Source organism: Leptonychotes weddellii, chromosome 12, assembly GCF_054177405.1.
Source record: "Leptonychotes weddellii isolate Sample4059 chromosome 12, ASM5417740v2, whole genome shotgun sequence".
In the NCBI taxonomy this organism is placed as follows: domain Eukaryota; kingdom Metazoa; phylum Chordata; class Mammalia; order Carnivora; family Phocidae; genus Leptonychotes; species Leptonychotes weddellii.
Genome location: NC_138380.1, coordinates 92,816,844 through 92,833,748, shown reverse-complemented (window position 1 = coordinate 92,833,748; position 16,905 = coordinate 92,816,844). Strand labels below are relative to the sequence as shown.

The following is a 16,905-nucleotide window of genomic DNA, read 5'->3' as shown; positions in this document are numbered from 1 at the left end:
TCTGTGGCAGGCTCTGGGCATTCCGGGGCCTCTGTGACAGCCTCACAATGTTCCGGGGCCTCCGTGGCAGGTTCTGGGTGTTCTGGGGCCTCTGTGGCAGGCTCTGGGCATTCCGGGGCCTCTGTGGCAGGTTCTGGGCATTCTGGGGCCTCTGTGGCAGGCTCTGGGCATTCCGGGGCTTCTGTGGCAGGCTCAGAATGTTCCGGGCTCTCCGTGGCAGGCTCTGGGCATTCCGGGGCCTCTGTGGCAGGCTCAGAATGTTCCGGGGCCTCCATGGCAGGCTCTGGGCATTCTGGGGCCTCCGTGGCAGGCTCTGGGTATTCCAGGGCCCCCGTGGCAGGCTCAGAATGTTCCAGGGCCTCTGTGGCAGACTCAGGGCATTCTGGAGCCTCTGTGGCAGACTCAGGGTATTCCAGGACCTCTGTGGCAGACTCCAGGCATTCTACAGCCTCCGTGGCAGGTTCTGGGTGTTCTGGGGCTTCTGTGACAGGCTTGGGGCAATTTGTGGCCTCTGCGTCAGGCCCAGGGCGTTCCACAGCCTCTGTGGCAGGCTTGGGGGAATCTAGGGCCTCCATGTCAGGCTTGGAGGCGCCTGCAGTTCCCCATGAGGCCCAGGGTGTCCCAGCATCTGCAGCTGGCTCCAGGCCATCCAGCTGGGCCTGGTCCCAGGCTGGAGGCTCCGGGCCTCCAATGCAGCTTGTGTCCCTCGCCTCAGGGGCTGGCCCCAGTTCCAAGGTCACTCGTCCTTCGTGCTGGGCTGCAGTGACCACAGGCTCGATCCCTGGCAGGCAGCCTGCATCCTTCTGCAGGGTCTCAAGCCTGGCCCCAGCGGGGGTCACCTGGCCTGAGGGGAGGCCTGCGTCCTGCAGGGGCAGGGGTGTGGCCAGAGAGTCAGGGTCCTGGCCTGCTTCTTTCTCCAGCTTCTGCAGAGAATCTGGGCTTGGCGTGAGGGCTCCCTCTTCCGGGGCGGTCCAAGGCCCCGGGCCCAAGGCCGCGCTGTCATCCTCCTGGAAGGGCTGAGCTCTGCCCGCGGCAGCAGGTGCTGGACCCGACAGGGAGCCTGCCTCCTCCCCCCAGGCCTGAGGGCTCCCCCCGGGGAGGCCTGGGGCTTCCCGCGGGGTGTGAGGGGCTGAGGCGGCGGCGGCGGCAGAGGAGGCCTGGCCCGCCCCGGGGACCTGGGCGCCGGGCTCCTGGCGCTCGGTGGCTCGGCCAGCCCCCTGCTCGGCGGCGGCGGGAGCGGGCTCGCCAGGACTGTCCTGGTGCAGGGCAGCGGGCCGCGCGTGGGGCTCCTCGCTGTACAGCCTCTCGTCGTCTGCGCCCGCGTAGGAGGCCGAGTCGGGGTCGGAAGAGGCTGCCGAGGTGTCGTCCCGGAAGGCGAAGGCCTCGTCCATGCCCTCGGTGATGGAGAGGTCAGACAGGGACTGCAGGGAGGACGCGAACGTGCTGTCGTCCTCGCCCTCCCCGGCTGGGTCCCCTCCAGGGACAGGGACCTCCTCCTCCTGCTCTTCCTCGTCCTCGGGGGCCCTCGGCGTCACCTCCACGGCCTCCACCTGGACGATGAGGCTGCCTCGGAAGGGCAGGAGGGCAGCGGGGATCATGGGGTCGTTGGCCAGGAAGTCCAGCTCGAAGAAGTGGCCCTCCTGGCCCCAGGAGGAGCTGCTGTCGGCCGAGACGCTGGACTCTGGGGACGGGGGGCCGGGGGGCCCCGTGGGAGACAACTCCTGCTCGTCGGCCACGGAGCCCGCTGGGGAGAAGCCCCAGCCTGAGGGGACGTCCAGCCCTTCGGCCGGGGCCAGCAGGCTCAGGGAACAGGACGGGGACGAGGCCCAGCTGTCCCCATCTGCCGTGATGTAGGAGCCCGAGGGTGAGGCGGGCGGCGAGTCCCCTGGCTCGGCTGGGGTGTCCCGGGCCTCCCTGCGGGGCCCGGGGCCAAGGAGCAGGGCAGAGGCGCTCTCGGTGGGGGTGGAGGGCGGTGTGAAGTAGGAGTCAGGGTCTGAGGCAGGGCAAGGCACAGGAGGGTCACCCTGAGAACACAACTCGGGGGGTGGGTCCAGGCTGGGGTGCCCACCCTCCCGGTCCCTGAGCTCTGGCAGGGCTGCCCTGGATGGCGGGGGCGCCTGGCGGGTCTCCTCACCCATCACGATCCGGGGCTCCAGGGTGGCTGGGGGAGGACCCCCGGCGCGCTGGGCCTCGGGGGAGCCCGGGCTGGGGCTGCCTTCTGCGGGCACCGCCCACGCCGAGGGGGTGCCGCCCGACCCTGCATCCCAGCTGGCTCCGTCCGGCGGGGGCCGGGCGCCCGGCTTGCTGGGCAGAAACTCCAGGGCCAGGGCGCTGGGTCCGGGGGTCAGGGCACAGTGCTCCAGCCGGTCCCCCCTCGGGGTGGTGGCCGCGGCCACATCACAGGACGACTCTGTGGAAAGAGGGGGGGCATGAGGAGGGCAGACACCCTCTGGGAGCTGGAGCTGCTGCGTCTGGGGGAGAATTTCAGCGAGTTCCGACCCCGGGGGCACAGCCTGGGGCCAGGGGGTGGGGGGTGGGCAGCGTGGCTCCCGTCTGAGGCTCGGCAAGGCTGGACTAGCACCTGGCTCCGCGGACGCTGGCTGGCTGGCCCCCTGCCCTCAATCTGTGCTGGGCCTGGTGGGCGACCTCTCCTGACCTCCTGCGCCAGAGGCCCCCAGTGGCAGGGGACCTGCACCCGCTGGCCCTGGGACGTTCTAGGTCTCCCACCTCCTGTGCATGGGGGTCTCGCCTCTCTGCCTAGTCTCTCTCCTTGCTGCCCACACCTGAGGCCAGCCTCTGGAGGTGCCCTCTGGCTCTGCCCTCGCTCTTGCTCCCAGAGCTGGTGCACAGAGGAGGGAAGCGGAGCCACTGTGTGTGTGCGTCCTCAGGCTGCGCGTCCCACGGAGGCCGAGCTGGAGCATGGGGGTGAGAAGGGTTCCCTCCGCCAGGAATATGCCAGCCGGTCCCAGGGCAGTGTTATGGGGGCTGCTTGGGCCCCGACCACGTTCTCAGGGGGGGTTCCTGCTCTATCACCCATGATCACCCCACAAGTACCTCCGTGCCTCAGCTGTCTGTCTGCAAAGTCGAGTATCTCCCAGGATTAGAGGTGAAGCTTTTACGAAGGGGCAGTGCCCTCCGCAGCCTGTCCATCGGCCTGCAGCAATGGGGGGCAGTCCCTCGGGGCCCTTGGGCCGCACTACTGGGATTCTGAGGTGGCCAGGGGATCCCAAGAAGGGGGTCCTTTGGGTCCACTGCCGTGTGACAGACACCCAATGCCTGGAGGTGGGTGTGGTGGGTGGGGACGGGTGGAGACCGGCTCCTGGCACTGAGCCTGGGGTGCCTTTGCCCACCCGCCCTGGGGCAGGGAGAGGGCAGAGCTGGGCCAAGGAGGGGGGGTGAGGAAGGGAAGCCAAAGGCCAAAGGTTTTTGTAAGCATTCAAGGTCATCAAGCAGCCTGAGACCCTGGGTCTGGGGAGTCCTAGCCTCCACCTACTTTACTGGACCCCAGAGGGAGGCCAGGCCCCTGGACCCAGCACTGGTGACATTCCCAGGTGACTTATACACAGCAAGGTGCCCTTGGCCCTCCGGGGATCACTCATGGCTGACCTCCTGCTGGGCCACCCTGGCTGGTCCTTCCAGACCCAGGCAGACCCCCTCAGCCTCCACCCACACTTGCTGACCTAGCCTGTCCAAGGATGTAGGCCTGCACCCCGGGGCACTGCCCCCCACACCTTGCTCCCTCAGGGCATCCGACCTCCCACCCTCACAGCCTGACCCCCTGGCTTCCCCAGGCTCCAGCTCCGTTCGGCTCCACCTGGCCAGGCCAGACCAGTCACCGGCCCTGAGGCAGCTTCAGGCGTCTAGGGGGCGAGTGCCCGTGGTGGTGGGGGTGCAGTTGAGAACCCCCCACCTCTGGTCCAGAGCCGTGGGGCCAGGGCCCGCAGCTCCTCACAGACAATGGGGCGGCGGTGGCCCAGAGGGTGGGACGTGGGCCGGGAGCCACGGAGCCCTGGGATGCTCACAGGCCCTCGCGTCGCTTCTGGCTCCTGGAGGCCATCCCGTTTCCGCCCGCCCGCCCTTCCCCGCAGTCCTGAGCTGGGACGTGCGGGGCTGGGGGGGTGGGAGGCGGTCAGGATTCAGGTGCCCGAAAGGGCAGGGCGCCAAAAGGACCGGAGAGGGGACGGGGGGCGGGGGGCGGTGATTGGAGAAGGGAGAAGGACAGAGGGGACAGGCAGGGAGAGGGACCGGAGAGGGGACGGGCAGGGACAGGGCGGCCGAGACGCGCGCAGGGTGCACAGCGCGAGGCCTCACCTGTGCGGGGCCCGGGCCTGCCCGCCTCCGGCAGCAGCGGCTCGGCACGGGCAGCCTCCCCGGGCATGGCCTGACCGTGCGCCCTTCCCTCGGTGCCCGGTCTGTCCGCGCGTCCGTCCGGCGGAGCCTGCGCGGCCACCGCCCCTCGGCCAGGGGGTAGGGGGTGGGTGGGTCATCGGATGACGTCAGCACCGCCCCGCCCGCCCGCCCGGCGCCCCGAGTGAGCGTGCGCGTGCGCCCCAAGCACTGCGGAGCGCCGTGGCGGGGGGCGGCCTCCCTCCTTCCCCCGACCGGGGCTGCGCCCTCCTTCCGCGCTGTGCGGCCCCGCCTTTCCCGCAGCATTCCCCCCTGAACGCGAGGGGGCTCGGGGACCAGTCGGAAGCTGGCCGGACCCCAGGGAACATCACCCCTAAGCCGGGCCTGGAAGAGGCGGGGTTGGGGAGGGTCGCCGGCGCGCGGGGCACGGGGGTCTCGGCGCCCTGGGGGAGGTGGCGGCGCCGTCCTGGTGCCCGGCCTCCTGCGTCCCCCTTGCCTCCATCCAGGAGGTGAGCTGGAGCCGCAGCTCCACGCTGATTGGCTGGCCGTCGCACGTTGGTCTCCGTGGCAACCGCCTCCCGGCTCCATGGAAACCGGAGACCGGAGCCGGCGCGGCGGGAACGGCAGCCCGGGGGGAGCTGGGCGGACCGGTCCCGTGCGCCCCGCAGCTTGGCTCCCGGACACCGGGGCGGGAGGAAGAGGAGAACCACGCTTTCCTCCGCCTCGGCGGCCGCCCGCGCCACACCTCAGGGCTGCAAGCCCTCCCGAGCCTCCTTGAGCCGTGCCCTTGCTTCCACCCGGGCCCTCCCGCGCTCGCACCCGCCCAGTGCCAGGCTCCGGCTCCGGGAGACAGATGGCCATTGTCGCCATCCCAGAGCTGGGCGGGGGCAGGGAATCAGAGCGGTCATTGTCGTGGGGGGGGGGCAGGGAGTCTCCCCAACCCTGTCTCCTGCGGGCGCTGCCCTGGACGCACCGCAGAGCTGGCTCCCTGCCTGCGCTGGACACCAGACCCGCCACGCCCAGCCTGAGCCCTGCATCCTGCACCCCTCTCAGTCGCTGGAAATGCTGGAGATCCGTCCATCTATCCCTCTGTTGGGGACCCTCCCCTTCCCCCACGCCTTCATCCTCACCTCCCAGGCTCTTCTAAGTTGCCTCCTCCCATGGCCCTTCGCCCGTGGCCGTAGCAGAGTCCTTCACGGTTCCCACTGCTCTGCCGACCCCCTACCATCTGGCCTGCACACACTTTCCAGAAACCAAAAGCCCTTCAGCATGCCCTGAGGGGCTTCTAGTCTGGACGAGGTGGCTGGCCTAGGCTTGTCTCTGCTTTTCCCGACTACCAATAAACGCAGGAAATCAGAGACAACCAAACAGAACTCTCACACATGAAAAGAGGTGACGTGGTGAGGGTCCCCAGGCTGGAGGAACAGAGCAGACCGACATAAGGGGGTCCGAGACCACGTTTCCTGACCCCCAGCCTGCTACCAGGAAGAGGACCACGTAGACGTATTCATCCCCATGTGGGGCTGGAGTCCCACTGACGACTCTGGGTTGGGGGGTCTGCTAGAACCGGCAGGAGGATCAAGGAGAGGCCCACTCCTTCCCCACCCGGCTCACCGGCCCCCCTGCCCCACCGAGAGGCCCCAAGGGTGTGGGGGGGAAGTACTCCTCCTAGGGGCCAGATACCCCACCCCCATCCAGAGGCCCAGGATGGCCCAGCAGGGACCTCTGCACGGTCCACTGTCACTGAAACCACAGGCCACTAGAGTAGCCCAGGACCTGCCTGCTGAGTCCAAACAGGATGACCACCTCCTAAAATACAAAATGTGAACATAATAGCCTGACTGTTCAGGAGACAATAAAAAAATCACCTGTCATACCAGGAAACTCAAGGAAGAACCCAAGACTCAGGAAAGTCACAACTAGAATAAGAAAGAGTAATCAACTGATGCCCAAACTGAGGTGGAGATGCTGGAATTATCTGACAAGGATTTTAAATCAGTCGTAATTGAAGAGGTTCCATAAGGAGTAACAGTTTATCTTGTAGCAAATGGAAAATGTCAGCAAAGAAACAGACATAATACAGAAGCAAACCAAAATCACAATATGATACAGAATCACTGAAAGGAAACACTTGCTGAGTGGCTTATCTGTGGCCAGAAATGACAGAGGATGTCCCAGTGAGGCTGAAGATGGATCCACAGAAAGTACTCAACCTATTAACAACAATGAGAACAAAAACATTGGGGAAAAACATTGAACAGAGGCTCAGGAACCTGTGGGATAACAACACAAGATCCACTGTTCACATAACCAGAGTCCCATAAGAAGAGTGGCAGGGGCGAGCAGTTGAAAAGAGTATTCAAAGAAATGATGGCTGAAACTCCCCAAATTAGGCAAAAGAGAGAGACTTAGATTCAAGGACCTGAGCAAATCTCAAATACGATACATCCAAGGAAATCTACGTCCGGCCACTTGAGCTGTAACTTCTGAGCACCGAGGACGATCACGGAAGCAGCCAGAGAGACGAGCACGAGACCCACAGGGAACGCTGAGGACAACCACAGTGCACTTCCGATCCAGAGCCAGCGGCTGGAAGGAAGCGGCGCCATGTTTTCCAAGTGTTGAAAGCGAGCATCATTCGAGGAGGAAGACACTCGCTTCAGCCACGCGCCCGTGCACACACACAAGAACAAAGGAGAAATGCATTCTGAGCCAGGGGACACTGAAGGCTCCAGCCCCGGCAGACCGCCCCCCGCAAGCCCAGGTATAGCGCGTCTCTCCACAAGGATGGACATGATAAGGGTGGCCTCTTGGGCATTGGGAGGGAAGAAGGAACATGGGAAGGGCAGAGAGACGGGCGCAACAGTGGGCACTCCTTCTCCTGAGTGCCTGGTGGCACGTGTGATGAGAGAAACAAATGTTAACACCAGCTGACATTCGAGAGGATACTTAAAAGCAGGGATGGCAAAGCAACCAACATGGAAGCAGTGTGCACACGTAACCTGAGGTGCACACACTGCTGGCAGCTGACTGTGAGGACCTGCACGCGAGTGTGTTTCCATACCCAGAACAAACTCTAAGAAGACCATTCAAGGGGTGCCTGGGTGGCTCAGTTGGTTGGGTGTCTGCCTTTGGCTCAGGTCATGGTCCCAGAGTCCTGGGATTGAGTCCTGCATCAGGCTCCCTGCTCAGGGGGAAGCCTGCTTCTCCCTCTTCCTCTGCAGCTCCCCCTGCTTGTGCTTGCTCTCTCCCTCTCTCTCTCTCTGGGTCAAATAAATAAATAAAACCTAAAAAAAGAAGACAATACAAGATGACACACCTCCAAACCACTCTATATAAGTCAAGATAGAGTCCTTTAAAATGTTCAGAGTCCTCAGGTGGGGTGTCTGGATGGCTCAGTCAGTTAAGCATCTGCCTTCAGCTCAGGTCATGATCTCAGGGTCCTGGGACTGAGTCCCATGTTGGCCTGCTCTGCGGGGAGTCTGCTCATGTTCTCTCTCAAATAAATAAATAAAATTTTGTAAAAAAATGTTCAGAGTCCACAGGAAAGCAAGATGAGAGAAACAAAAGAACAAGAAACAGAGGCAAACAAGAAGACAAATAACAAAATGGCAGACTTTTGGCCTTAACACACATAAATGTAAATAGGCTAAATATACAAATTACATTAAATACGTTAAAACGTATACTCACAGATTAGGAGGCAAAGACTGGCAGAGTGGACAAAAAAGGCAGACTGAACTATATGCTGTTTATAGGAAAGTCACTTCAAATTCAGTGACGTAGGTGCACTGGGAGAAAGTAAGAGAAGAAGATACACAATATGAATAGTAATCAAACACAAAACAACAACAAAATGAAGAAGCAGGAGTGGCCGGGTTAATATCTGAGAAAGTAGACTTTTGAGCAAAGGAAGTAAGTGGCGACAGACTGACATTCTGTGATGACACATTAGAGGTAATGATCGGTCCACCAGGAAGACATAACAATCCTAAATGTGCACACACCAACTATTAGAGCCTCAAATACACGAGGCTGAAGCTGGCAGAGCTGAGGAGAGACTGGCGTACCTGCAAGTATGGTTGAGGACTTCACTTTGTCCCCTCGACAACCCACAGGACCACTAGAGAGAAAACCAGCCCAGATGTAGGAGACCCATGCCATCCGCCCGCCCACAGCATCCCGCAGGGTAGTCCACCCAGCAATACAGAGTGCTCCTATGTTCAAAGTAGGGAACATTTCCCAAGAGAGATCAAACCTCGGGCCATAAAACAAACATCAACACATCTAAAATAACTGAAATCACAGTGTTTGTATTCAGACCACAATGGACCCCAACAAAATCAATCACAGCAAGACAACAGGAAAATCTCCAAACACTGGGAAGAAAACCACACTCTTGTAAATGATCCATGGGTCAAAGGGGAAGTACCTCGGGGCGTTTTTTTAAAAACACAGAACTGAACCAAATAAAAATAATACAAAACATCAAAGTATGTGGTCTACAGCTAAAGCAGTGGTGAGAGGGATATTTATAGCACATCAGAAAGAGGCAAGACCTCAAAATCATTGAAATTCCTTCTTTTCCTGACAGGAAAAGAAGAGCAAAATAAAATCAAAACAAGCAGAAAGAAGAAAATAATAAAGTCAAGAGCAGAAATCAATGAAATTGAAAATAGGAAATCAATGAAACAAACAAAATGGTTCTGAGAAGAATTAATAAGATTGACAACCCCCTAGCAAGACTGACAACCTTAAGAGGAGAGGAGACACAAATGCCCAGTATCAGAAGTGCCCTGGCGGCTGGATGCTTAATTCTGTGTCAGCCTGACTGGGCCACAGGATGCCCGGACGGCTGATAAGATTCTGTTTCTGGGAGTGCCAGAGTGATGTTTGAAATCTCTGGAGGCAAGAAGAAAATTAAAATCTACCAAATTCGAGCAAGCAAAATGAAGTAGATAATCTGAACAGTCCTGGAACCATGAAAGAAATTGAATTTTTCATTTAAAACCTTCCCCAAAGAAATGTTCAGGCCCAGATGATTTCACTGAAGAATTCTACCAAGCATGTAAAGTAGAATTAACATCAATTTTAAGCAATTTCTTCTAGAAAACAGAAGATGAAGGAACACATCCTAACTCATTTCCTGAGACAAATTTAAATACTACCCAAACCAAAGATAGTACCAGAAACAAACAAACAAAAAACAAGAAACTACAGACAATATCTCCCACGAACTTAGGCACAAAAAATCTCAATAAAATATTGGCATATCAAATCTGACATTGTATAAAAAGAATTATACAACCATGACCAGATGGAATTTATTCCAAGTGTGCATGGACGGTTCAACATTTGAAAAGCATTTGGTATAATCCACCATACCAACAAGCTAAAGAAGAAAAATTATGTGATCGTATTGAGTGACACATAACCCATATGACATAATCCAACAGCCATTCAGATTGCTAAAAACTTCTCAGCAAGTTAAAATGAACTTGATTAAGATCATATGCAAAAGCCTTACAGCCAACACTGTGCTTGATGGTGAAAGACTGAATGCTCTCTAGGGCTGAGGCAAGAAAAGGGCATCAGCTCCTGCCCCTGTTTTCAACACAGGGCTGCGGGTTCTAACCCCACAGTGAGGCAAGAAAAGAATTAAGGGCAGCCAGACTTCTAGAATGAAAGCACGAGGCGCTCCACTGGCCAGCTTCCCAGCGAAACTGGTAGAAATAATACAACAAACAGTTAAAGCTCTTGGAAATGGTCTGATGGGCAAACAAATGAAGAAAGAGCTATTGAAGAAAATGGGTGCTGAGTTATTTATTTTTTTAAAGATTTATTTATTTGAGAGAGAAAGAGAGAGAGAGCACATGTGTATGGGAGGAGGGGCAGAGGGAGAGAACCTCAAGCAGACTCTGCACAGAGTGCAGAGCCTAATGTGGGGCTTGATCTCATGACCTGAGCTGAAACCAAGAGTTGGACGTGACTGAGCCACCCAGGTGCCCTGTTCAAAGTTCAAAAGAAAGCAGGCAGTGGTTTATGAGCCAAGCTGCTCCTTCCCTCCCCTCTCCCCACTCACCAAGCTAGAGAACCTACCCAACTGCTGGGGCCAAGAACACAGGTCCCCCGTCACTTAGCATTTCCTATCCTGTCCTGACACCTGCTGCTGAGGCTGAGTCCCAGGCAAGTGTGACCGAGGTGGGGTTCCCTTTCTCTGTTTAGCCCCCGCTTGTGGGAGGGAGACTCTACCTTGGGCCTGGCATGCTGAATATGCCGATCCAGTGGCCCCTCTCCCAGCTCAAGGCCGTGGCTCCAATCCAGAAGAGGCTGCTGTCCCCCCTCCACTGAGTGCTCAGCGCCCAGATTGGGGGTGTCTCTCACAAGCTTGCTTTGAGCACTGGCTGAGATTTTGCCAGGCTATGAAGTGGATAGCTCCCAATCTCTTCTCATAGGAGCTGACTTCCCTTGCAATAGAGCATGGGGAAGTTTCAACCCGAGGGTGCCCTCGGGACAGTGGAGGTTGTGGTCAAAGGCATCTGGGAGGAGATTCACAGAGCCAATGAAGCCACAGCCTAGAGAGCAGGCCAGGGTGACTGTGGACATACCTATGTACCTCCCAGAGGAAAAGCACCAGAGGCTGAGCACTGCAGGGGAAAAGGAGCAGACTTCACCAAAATAGTCTAGCCAGTCCCCAGGCAAACAAGCAAATAACAGTAAGAAGCCCTGGAGGAGAGGGGGTGTTGGCCTTGGACCCAGAATTGTTACAGTATTTTATTAAAAATGCCCAATTTCCAACAAAAAATAACCAGGCACACAAAGAGAGGAAAGTATGACCCAGATACTGGGAAGAAAGCAGGCAACAGGAACTGCCTATGAGTGACTAGATGACATATCTCACAAGGACTTCAAGGTAGCCATTATAAATATGTTCATGACTAAAGGAGAGCATGACTAAAGAAGTAAAGGAAGCCTTAATGATAAGGTCACATCAAGTAGAGAACATCCATAAAGCACAGAAATGAGGAAATTCACTTCAGGGGCTGACCAGAAGATTTGAACTGGCAGGAGAATTGGTGAACTTGAAGACAGATCACAGGATATTATGCTAGCTGAAGAATAGAGGAAAAAAAAAAAAAAAAAAAAAGAACAGAGCCTCCAAGAAATATGGAACACAGTAACTGCCCCCAACATACACATAATGGGAATACCAGGAGGAGAGAGAACTTTCAAAAAAGGCATGGCTGCAAACTTCCTAGGTTGAAAACAAAAACCTCTTATACATTCAGGAAGCTCAATGGACTCCAACTAGGATATATACAGACAGAGCCGCAAACAGACATATACAAAAATGCTAAAAGTCAAAGACAGAATCCTAAAAGCAGCAAAAATAATTAGGACTGGTACATTAGTTCATCAAGGTTGGAGGACTCAAGATCAGTATATAAAAATCAATTGTTGATCCCAAATAGCCAAAGCAATCTTGAGAAAGGACAAAACTTAGAGGTATCACACTCCCACATTTTAAACTATACTACAGGGACGCCTGGGTGGCTCAGTCAGTTAAGCATCTGCCTTCAGCTCAGGTCATGATCCCCGGGTCCTGGGATCGAGTCCCACATCGGGCTCCTTGCTGAGCAAGGAGCCTGCTTCTCCCTCTGCCTGCCTCTGTCTCTCTCTCTCTGATAAAATAAAATAAAATCTTAAAAAACAAACAAACAAACAAACAAAAACTATACTACAAAGCAAGTAAGTAATCAAAGTAATCAACACAGTATGGTACTGGCAGGAAATAGACACACAGATCAATGGAACTGAATAGAGAGACCAGAAATAAACCCACATTTATGGGGTCAATGAATCTATAACATAGAAGGCAAGAATATCCAATGGGGGAAAAGACAGTCTCTTCAACAGATGGTGTTGGGAAAATTGGATAGCCACATGCAGAAGAATGAGACTGGACCACTTTCTTACACCATCCACAAAAATAAATGCAAAATGGATGAAAGACCTAAATGTTGAGACCCGAAGCCATAAAACTCCCAGAGGAGAACACAGGCAGTAAGTTCTCTGACATAGGTCTCAGCAATATTTTTTGGACCAGTCTCCTCAGGCAAGGGCAACAAAAGCCAAAATGAGACTGCATCAAGCTAAAAAGCTTGTGCACAAGAAGGAACTATCAACAAAACATAAAGGCAGCAGCCTACTGAAAGGGAAAAGATATCTGCGAATCACACAACCAAATAGGGGTTAATATCCAAAATATATAAAGAACATGTACAATAAAAAAAACCCCCAAAAACCCAACAGGGCGCCTGTGTGGCTCAGTCGTTAAGCGTCTGCCTTTGGCTCAGGTCATGATCCCAAGGTTCTGGGATCGAGCCCCATATCAGGTTCCCTGCTTCTCCCTCTCCCACTCCCCCTGCTTGTGTTCTTGCTATCTCTCTGTCAAATAAATAAATAAAATCTTAAAAAAAAAAAAAACCCCAACAACAAATACCGTGATTTAAAAATTGGCAGAGGATTTGAATAGATATTTCTCCAAAGAAGATGTCCAGATGGCCAACAGACACATGAAAAGATGCTCCACATCACTCATCATCAGGGAAATACAAATCAAAACCACAATGAGATACCACCTCACACCTGTCAGAATTGCTAATATCAAAAAGAAAAAAATATTATGACAAGTGTTGGCAAGGACGTGGAGAAATTGGGACACTTGTGCAATGTTGGTGGGAACACAAATTGGTGCAGCCACTCCATGGAGTGGAGGTTCCTTGAGAAACTACAAAACAGATTGTAAAAAATCTAAAACCCAAAACACAACATGGCAACAGCTTCAAAGATAAACTGTTGGTTACCAGAGGAGGGAGGGATGAGGGGGGGGTTTTATATAGATGAAGGGAATTAAAGGCATAAACTTCCAGTTAGAAAATAAGTAAGTCACAAGTATGTAATGTACAGCATAGAGAATACGGTCAATAATATTCTAATAACTTTGGTGACAGATGGTAAGTAGACTCATGGGGACCATTTCATAATGTATACAAACAGAGTTACCATGACATCACCTGAAACTAACAGGATATTGTACGTGAATTATACTTTGGGTAAAGATTCAATTGTATCTCTATAAATCTGTAATAATCCAAAATTGAAATAAAGAAAATGCCATTCATAATGACACCATAAAAAATAAAGTCCTTAGGAATCAGTTTAGCAAAGGACGCTCAAAATTTATACTCTGAAAATTACAAAACACTGTTGAAATTAAGGAATGTCTAAATAAATGGGCAAACATCCCATATTCATGGATCAGAAGGCCTAAGGTGGTTCAGAAAGCACTCCCCAAACTGATCTAAGGCTTCCTTGCTATTCCTATCAGAATCCTGACTACTTCTTTGTAAAAATTGATAGGCTACTTCTAAAATTCATATGCAATTACAAGGGACCCAGAATAGTCAAAGCAACCTTGAAAATGTAGAATCCATTAGGACTCACACTTTAACAAATTCCAGTGTAGTTAAAAGTGTTGTATTTTCAGGCATACAGTGTAAGTGAGTCAATGCTTCTAAATCGCTCAGTGCTCCTCAAGAAAAGTGTACTTGGCCCTTCACCTACTTCCCCCATCCCCTGGCCACCTCCCCTCAGGTACATATTTGTTCTCTATAGTTAGGAGGAGTCTTTTTTGGTTTGTCTCTTTTCCTTTTTTAAATTCCACATAGGAGTGAAATCCTATGGTGTCTTTCTTAGTTCAGTTAGCGTATCCTCTAGCTCCATCCACATCATTGCAAATGGCAAGATTTCTTTTTTTATGGCTGAATAATAACCCATTGAATATATATACACCATTTTCTTTATCCATTCATCAGGCAATGGATATTGCCTGATGATTGCCTGAGTCTACTTACCATGCTGCTTCCATAGTTTGGCTATTGTAAATAATGCTGCAATAAACATAGGGGTGCATGTATCCCTTTGAATTCGTGCTTTTGTCTTTTTTGAGTAAATACCTAGTAGTGCAATTGCTGGGTTGTAGGATGGCTCTACCTTTAACTTTCTGAGGAAACTCCACACTGTTTCCCGGAGTGGCTGCACCAGCTTGCATTTCCACCAACAGTGCATGAGGGTTCCTTTCTCCACATCCTCCCAACAGCTGTTGTTCCCCGTTTTGTTAATTTTAGCCATTCTGACAGGTGTGAGGTGGTACCTCATTGTGGTTTTGATTTGCATTTCCCTGATGATGAGTGCTATTGCGTATCTTTTCATGTGTCTGTTGGCTCTCTGGATGTCTTCTTAGGAGAAATGTCTGTTCATGTCTTCTGCCCATTTTCAAACTGTAAGTTTTTTTTTTGTGTGTGTTGAGTAAGTTCTTTATATACTTTAGACACTAATCCTTTATTGGATATATCATCTGCAAGTATCTCCACCCATTCTGCAGGCTTTTAGTTTTGTTGGCTGTTTCCCTCACCGTGCAGAAGCTTTTTATTTTGATGTAGTCTAGGACTCACACTTTCTAACTTCAAATGTCCTACAAAGCAACAAGCAAGAAACAGAGGGATACTGAGCCCAGAAATAACCCCAGACATCTGTGGCCAACTGAGTTTCAACCAAGGTGCCAAGACCATACAATGAGAAAAGAACTATCTTCCCACTAATGGTGTTGGGATAACTGGAGAGTCACATGCAAAAGGATGAAGTTGACACTAAGCACGTAACAAATACAAAAATTAACTCAAAATAGGTAATAACCTAAGGTCAAGATGATAGAATTCTTGGAAGAAAACGGGCATACTTTCAGGACCTAGATTCACCAAAGGATTTTTGGATATGACCCTCCAAAGCACAAGCAAAAGACAAAAGAGCGGACCTCCCAGAAACTTAAATCTTTTGTTGCTGCAAGGTCGCCATCCAGAAAGTGAAAATACAACCCACAAAATGGGAATAAGCATTTGCAAATCCTTTCTCCAACAAGGGACTGGCTTCTACAACATACTCTTACAACTCAGACGACCTAAGTGAAACCAAGACACAGAATCGGAATAGGCATTCCTCCAAAGATGACGCCAATGGACAGTAAGCACGGGTGAGGATGAAGAGATCACTGGTTGTCGTGGAAACGCACATCAAGCCGGCTAGAACGAAGACGTGCTCCCCAGCACTAGCCACGGGGAGACGCACCAACTTCTGGAATCCTAGCCACATCTGTGAGGACACCGCATGGCGAGCATGGGGGGGACCTCAGGGCTCCTCACTCTGCTGGTGGGAACGTCGGACGACAGTGACAGCTGAGCTCCTGGGTGTTTATCTGAGGACTGGGGTCCCGCCATCCTTGTGGGTGGGGCTGAGCCATCTAACTGCAGGGGCAGGGCAGGACCCGCACAGGGAACACTCGCATGAGCCCCGGGAGCTAGTGCAGATCCAGCCAGAGGGCCATGTGGTCAGATTCCTCTATAGGAAGCTCTTGAAGCCAGGGTAGGAATGGAACGGGGGTGGCAGCCAGCGAGGGGGAGGCGTGGGTATAGAGAGCACAGGGGTCCTGTCCGGGGACTCCCATCCCCGTCAGCGTCCTGGTGTGACACCTGCCAGTGCTACGAGAGGTCACCAATGAGGAAACTGGGAGGACACAGATACCATGTCCCTTCTCATGAGTGCAAAGGGACCGGAGCGTCTCCCGTGGAGGCCGGTGGTCCTGAGCAGTGCACAGGACGAGCTCGTGTGTCCTCAGCGGGCCCTCCCAGAGGCCCTGGCACCTGCCCACGGCAGTCCTTCACCGTGGCATGTCCTCCTGGCTCCCGCACCTTGCTCGGGCCACCGTGGCTGTGCCCTCCCACCTGGTGATGGATGGCCACCAGCCTGCGCGAACGTGTCCGACAGCTCCCGTTCACCCCCACACCCGGGTGAGCTGTGAGTTTCGGGAAGAGACCCCTCTGGAGGTGTGGTGAATGGCTGGCCTGGGGACCCAGGGTGGAGGTGGCGCTTCTCCCCAGCTCCCTCCCCCACCCTGAGCTGCGGGGGGCGGGCAAACAGCAGTGGTCACCCTCTTGTCTGCTCGACCTACGAAGTCTCCAGCGAGGGACTGGGAGGGAGACAGACTGTCCTTCCCAGCGTCTGGTGGTGTGGTGGCTAAGGAGGCTCAGGGTGCTCGGGCACATGACACCAGGGCCCCTGGCCTGGCTGGGACGGCGGGAGGGGTGGTGAGCCCCGCTCTGTCAGCTGAGCGCACTTTCTTCTGCTCTGCACCTAGTGCCTCCTGTCAGCTCGGCTCCTCGGGGTCCCCGCTCCCGAGACCACAGGCAGGAGAACCTCCCAGGACGACTGTGCTCAGTACCCACACCGCCACGAGAACCCCAAGCCACATTCTCAAAACCCAGGGGCCTGCCCAGGAAGGTCCTCATGGCCCCAAGGCTGGAAGCGTGGGGCTCGATCCGTGCTGACTGTGCGTGTGCGGCCAGGACCAAGGCCCAGGGAAGGCAGAAGCGGGGACGGGCCAGCCACGTGGACAGCAGAGCGGAGGGCGGTGATGGGGACAAAGGCCGGGACGCCTCCTGG

General features: G+C 54.2%; 1 protein-coding gene across 1 annotated transcript in view; it reads right to left on the bottom strand.

The window, feature by feature from the left end:
• Positions 1 to 4,603, bottom strand: part of NACAD (NAC alpha domain containing) — a 7,873-nt gene extending 3,270 nt beyond the window's left edge. The window contains exons 1-2 of the mRNA XM_081800845.1: positions 4,312 to 4,603; positions 11 to 2,410 (exon numbers count right to left, since the gene is read on the bottom strand). Of these exons, the coding sequence (XP_081656971.1) occupies positions 11 to 2,410; positions 4,312 to 4,378 (2,467 nt within the window). The 5' untranslated portion in view covers positions 4,379 to 4,603. The remainder of the gene's footprint in view (positions 1 to 10; positions 2,411 to 4,311) is intronic.
• Positions 4,604 to 16,905: the final 12,302 nt, after the last annotated feature.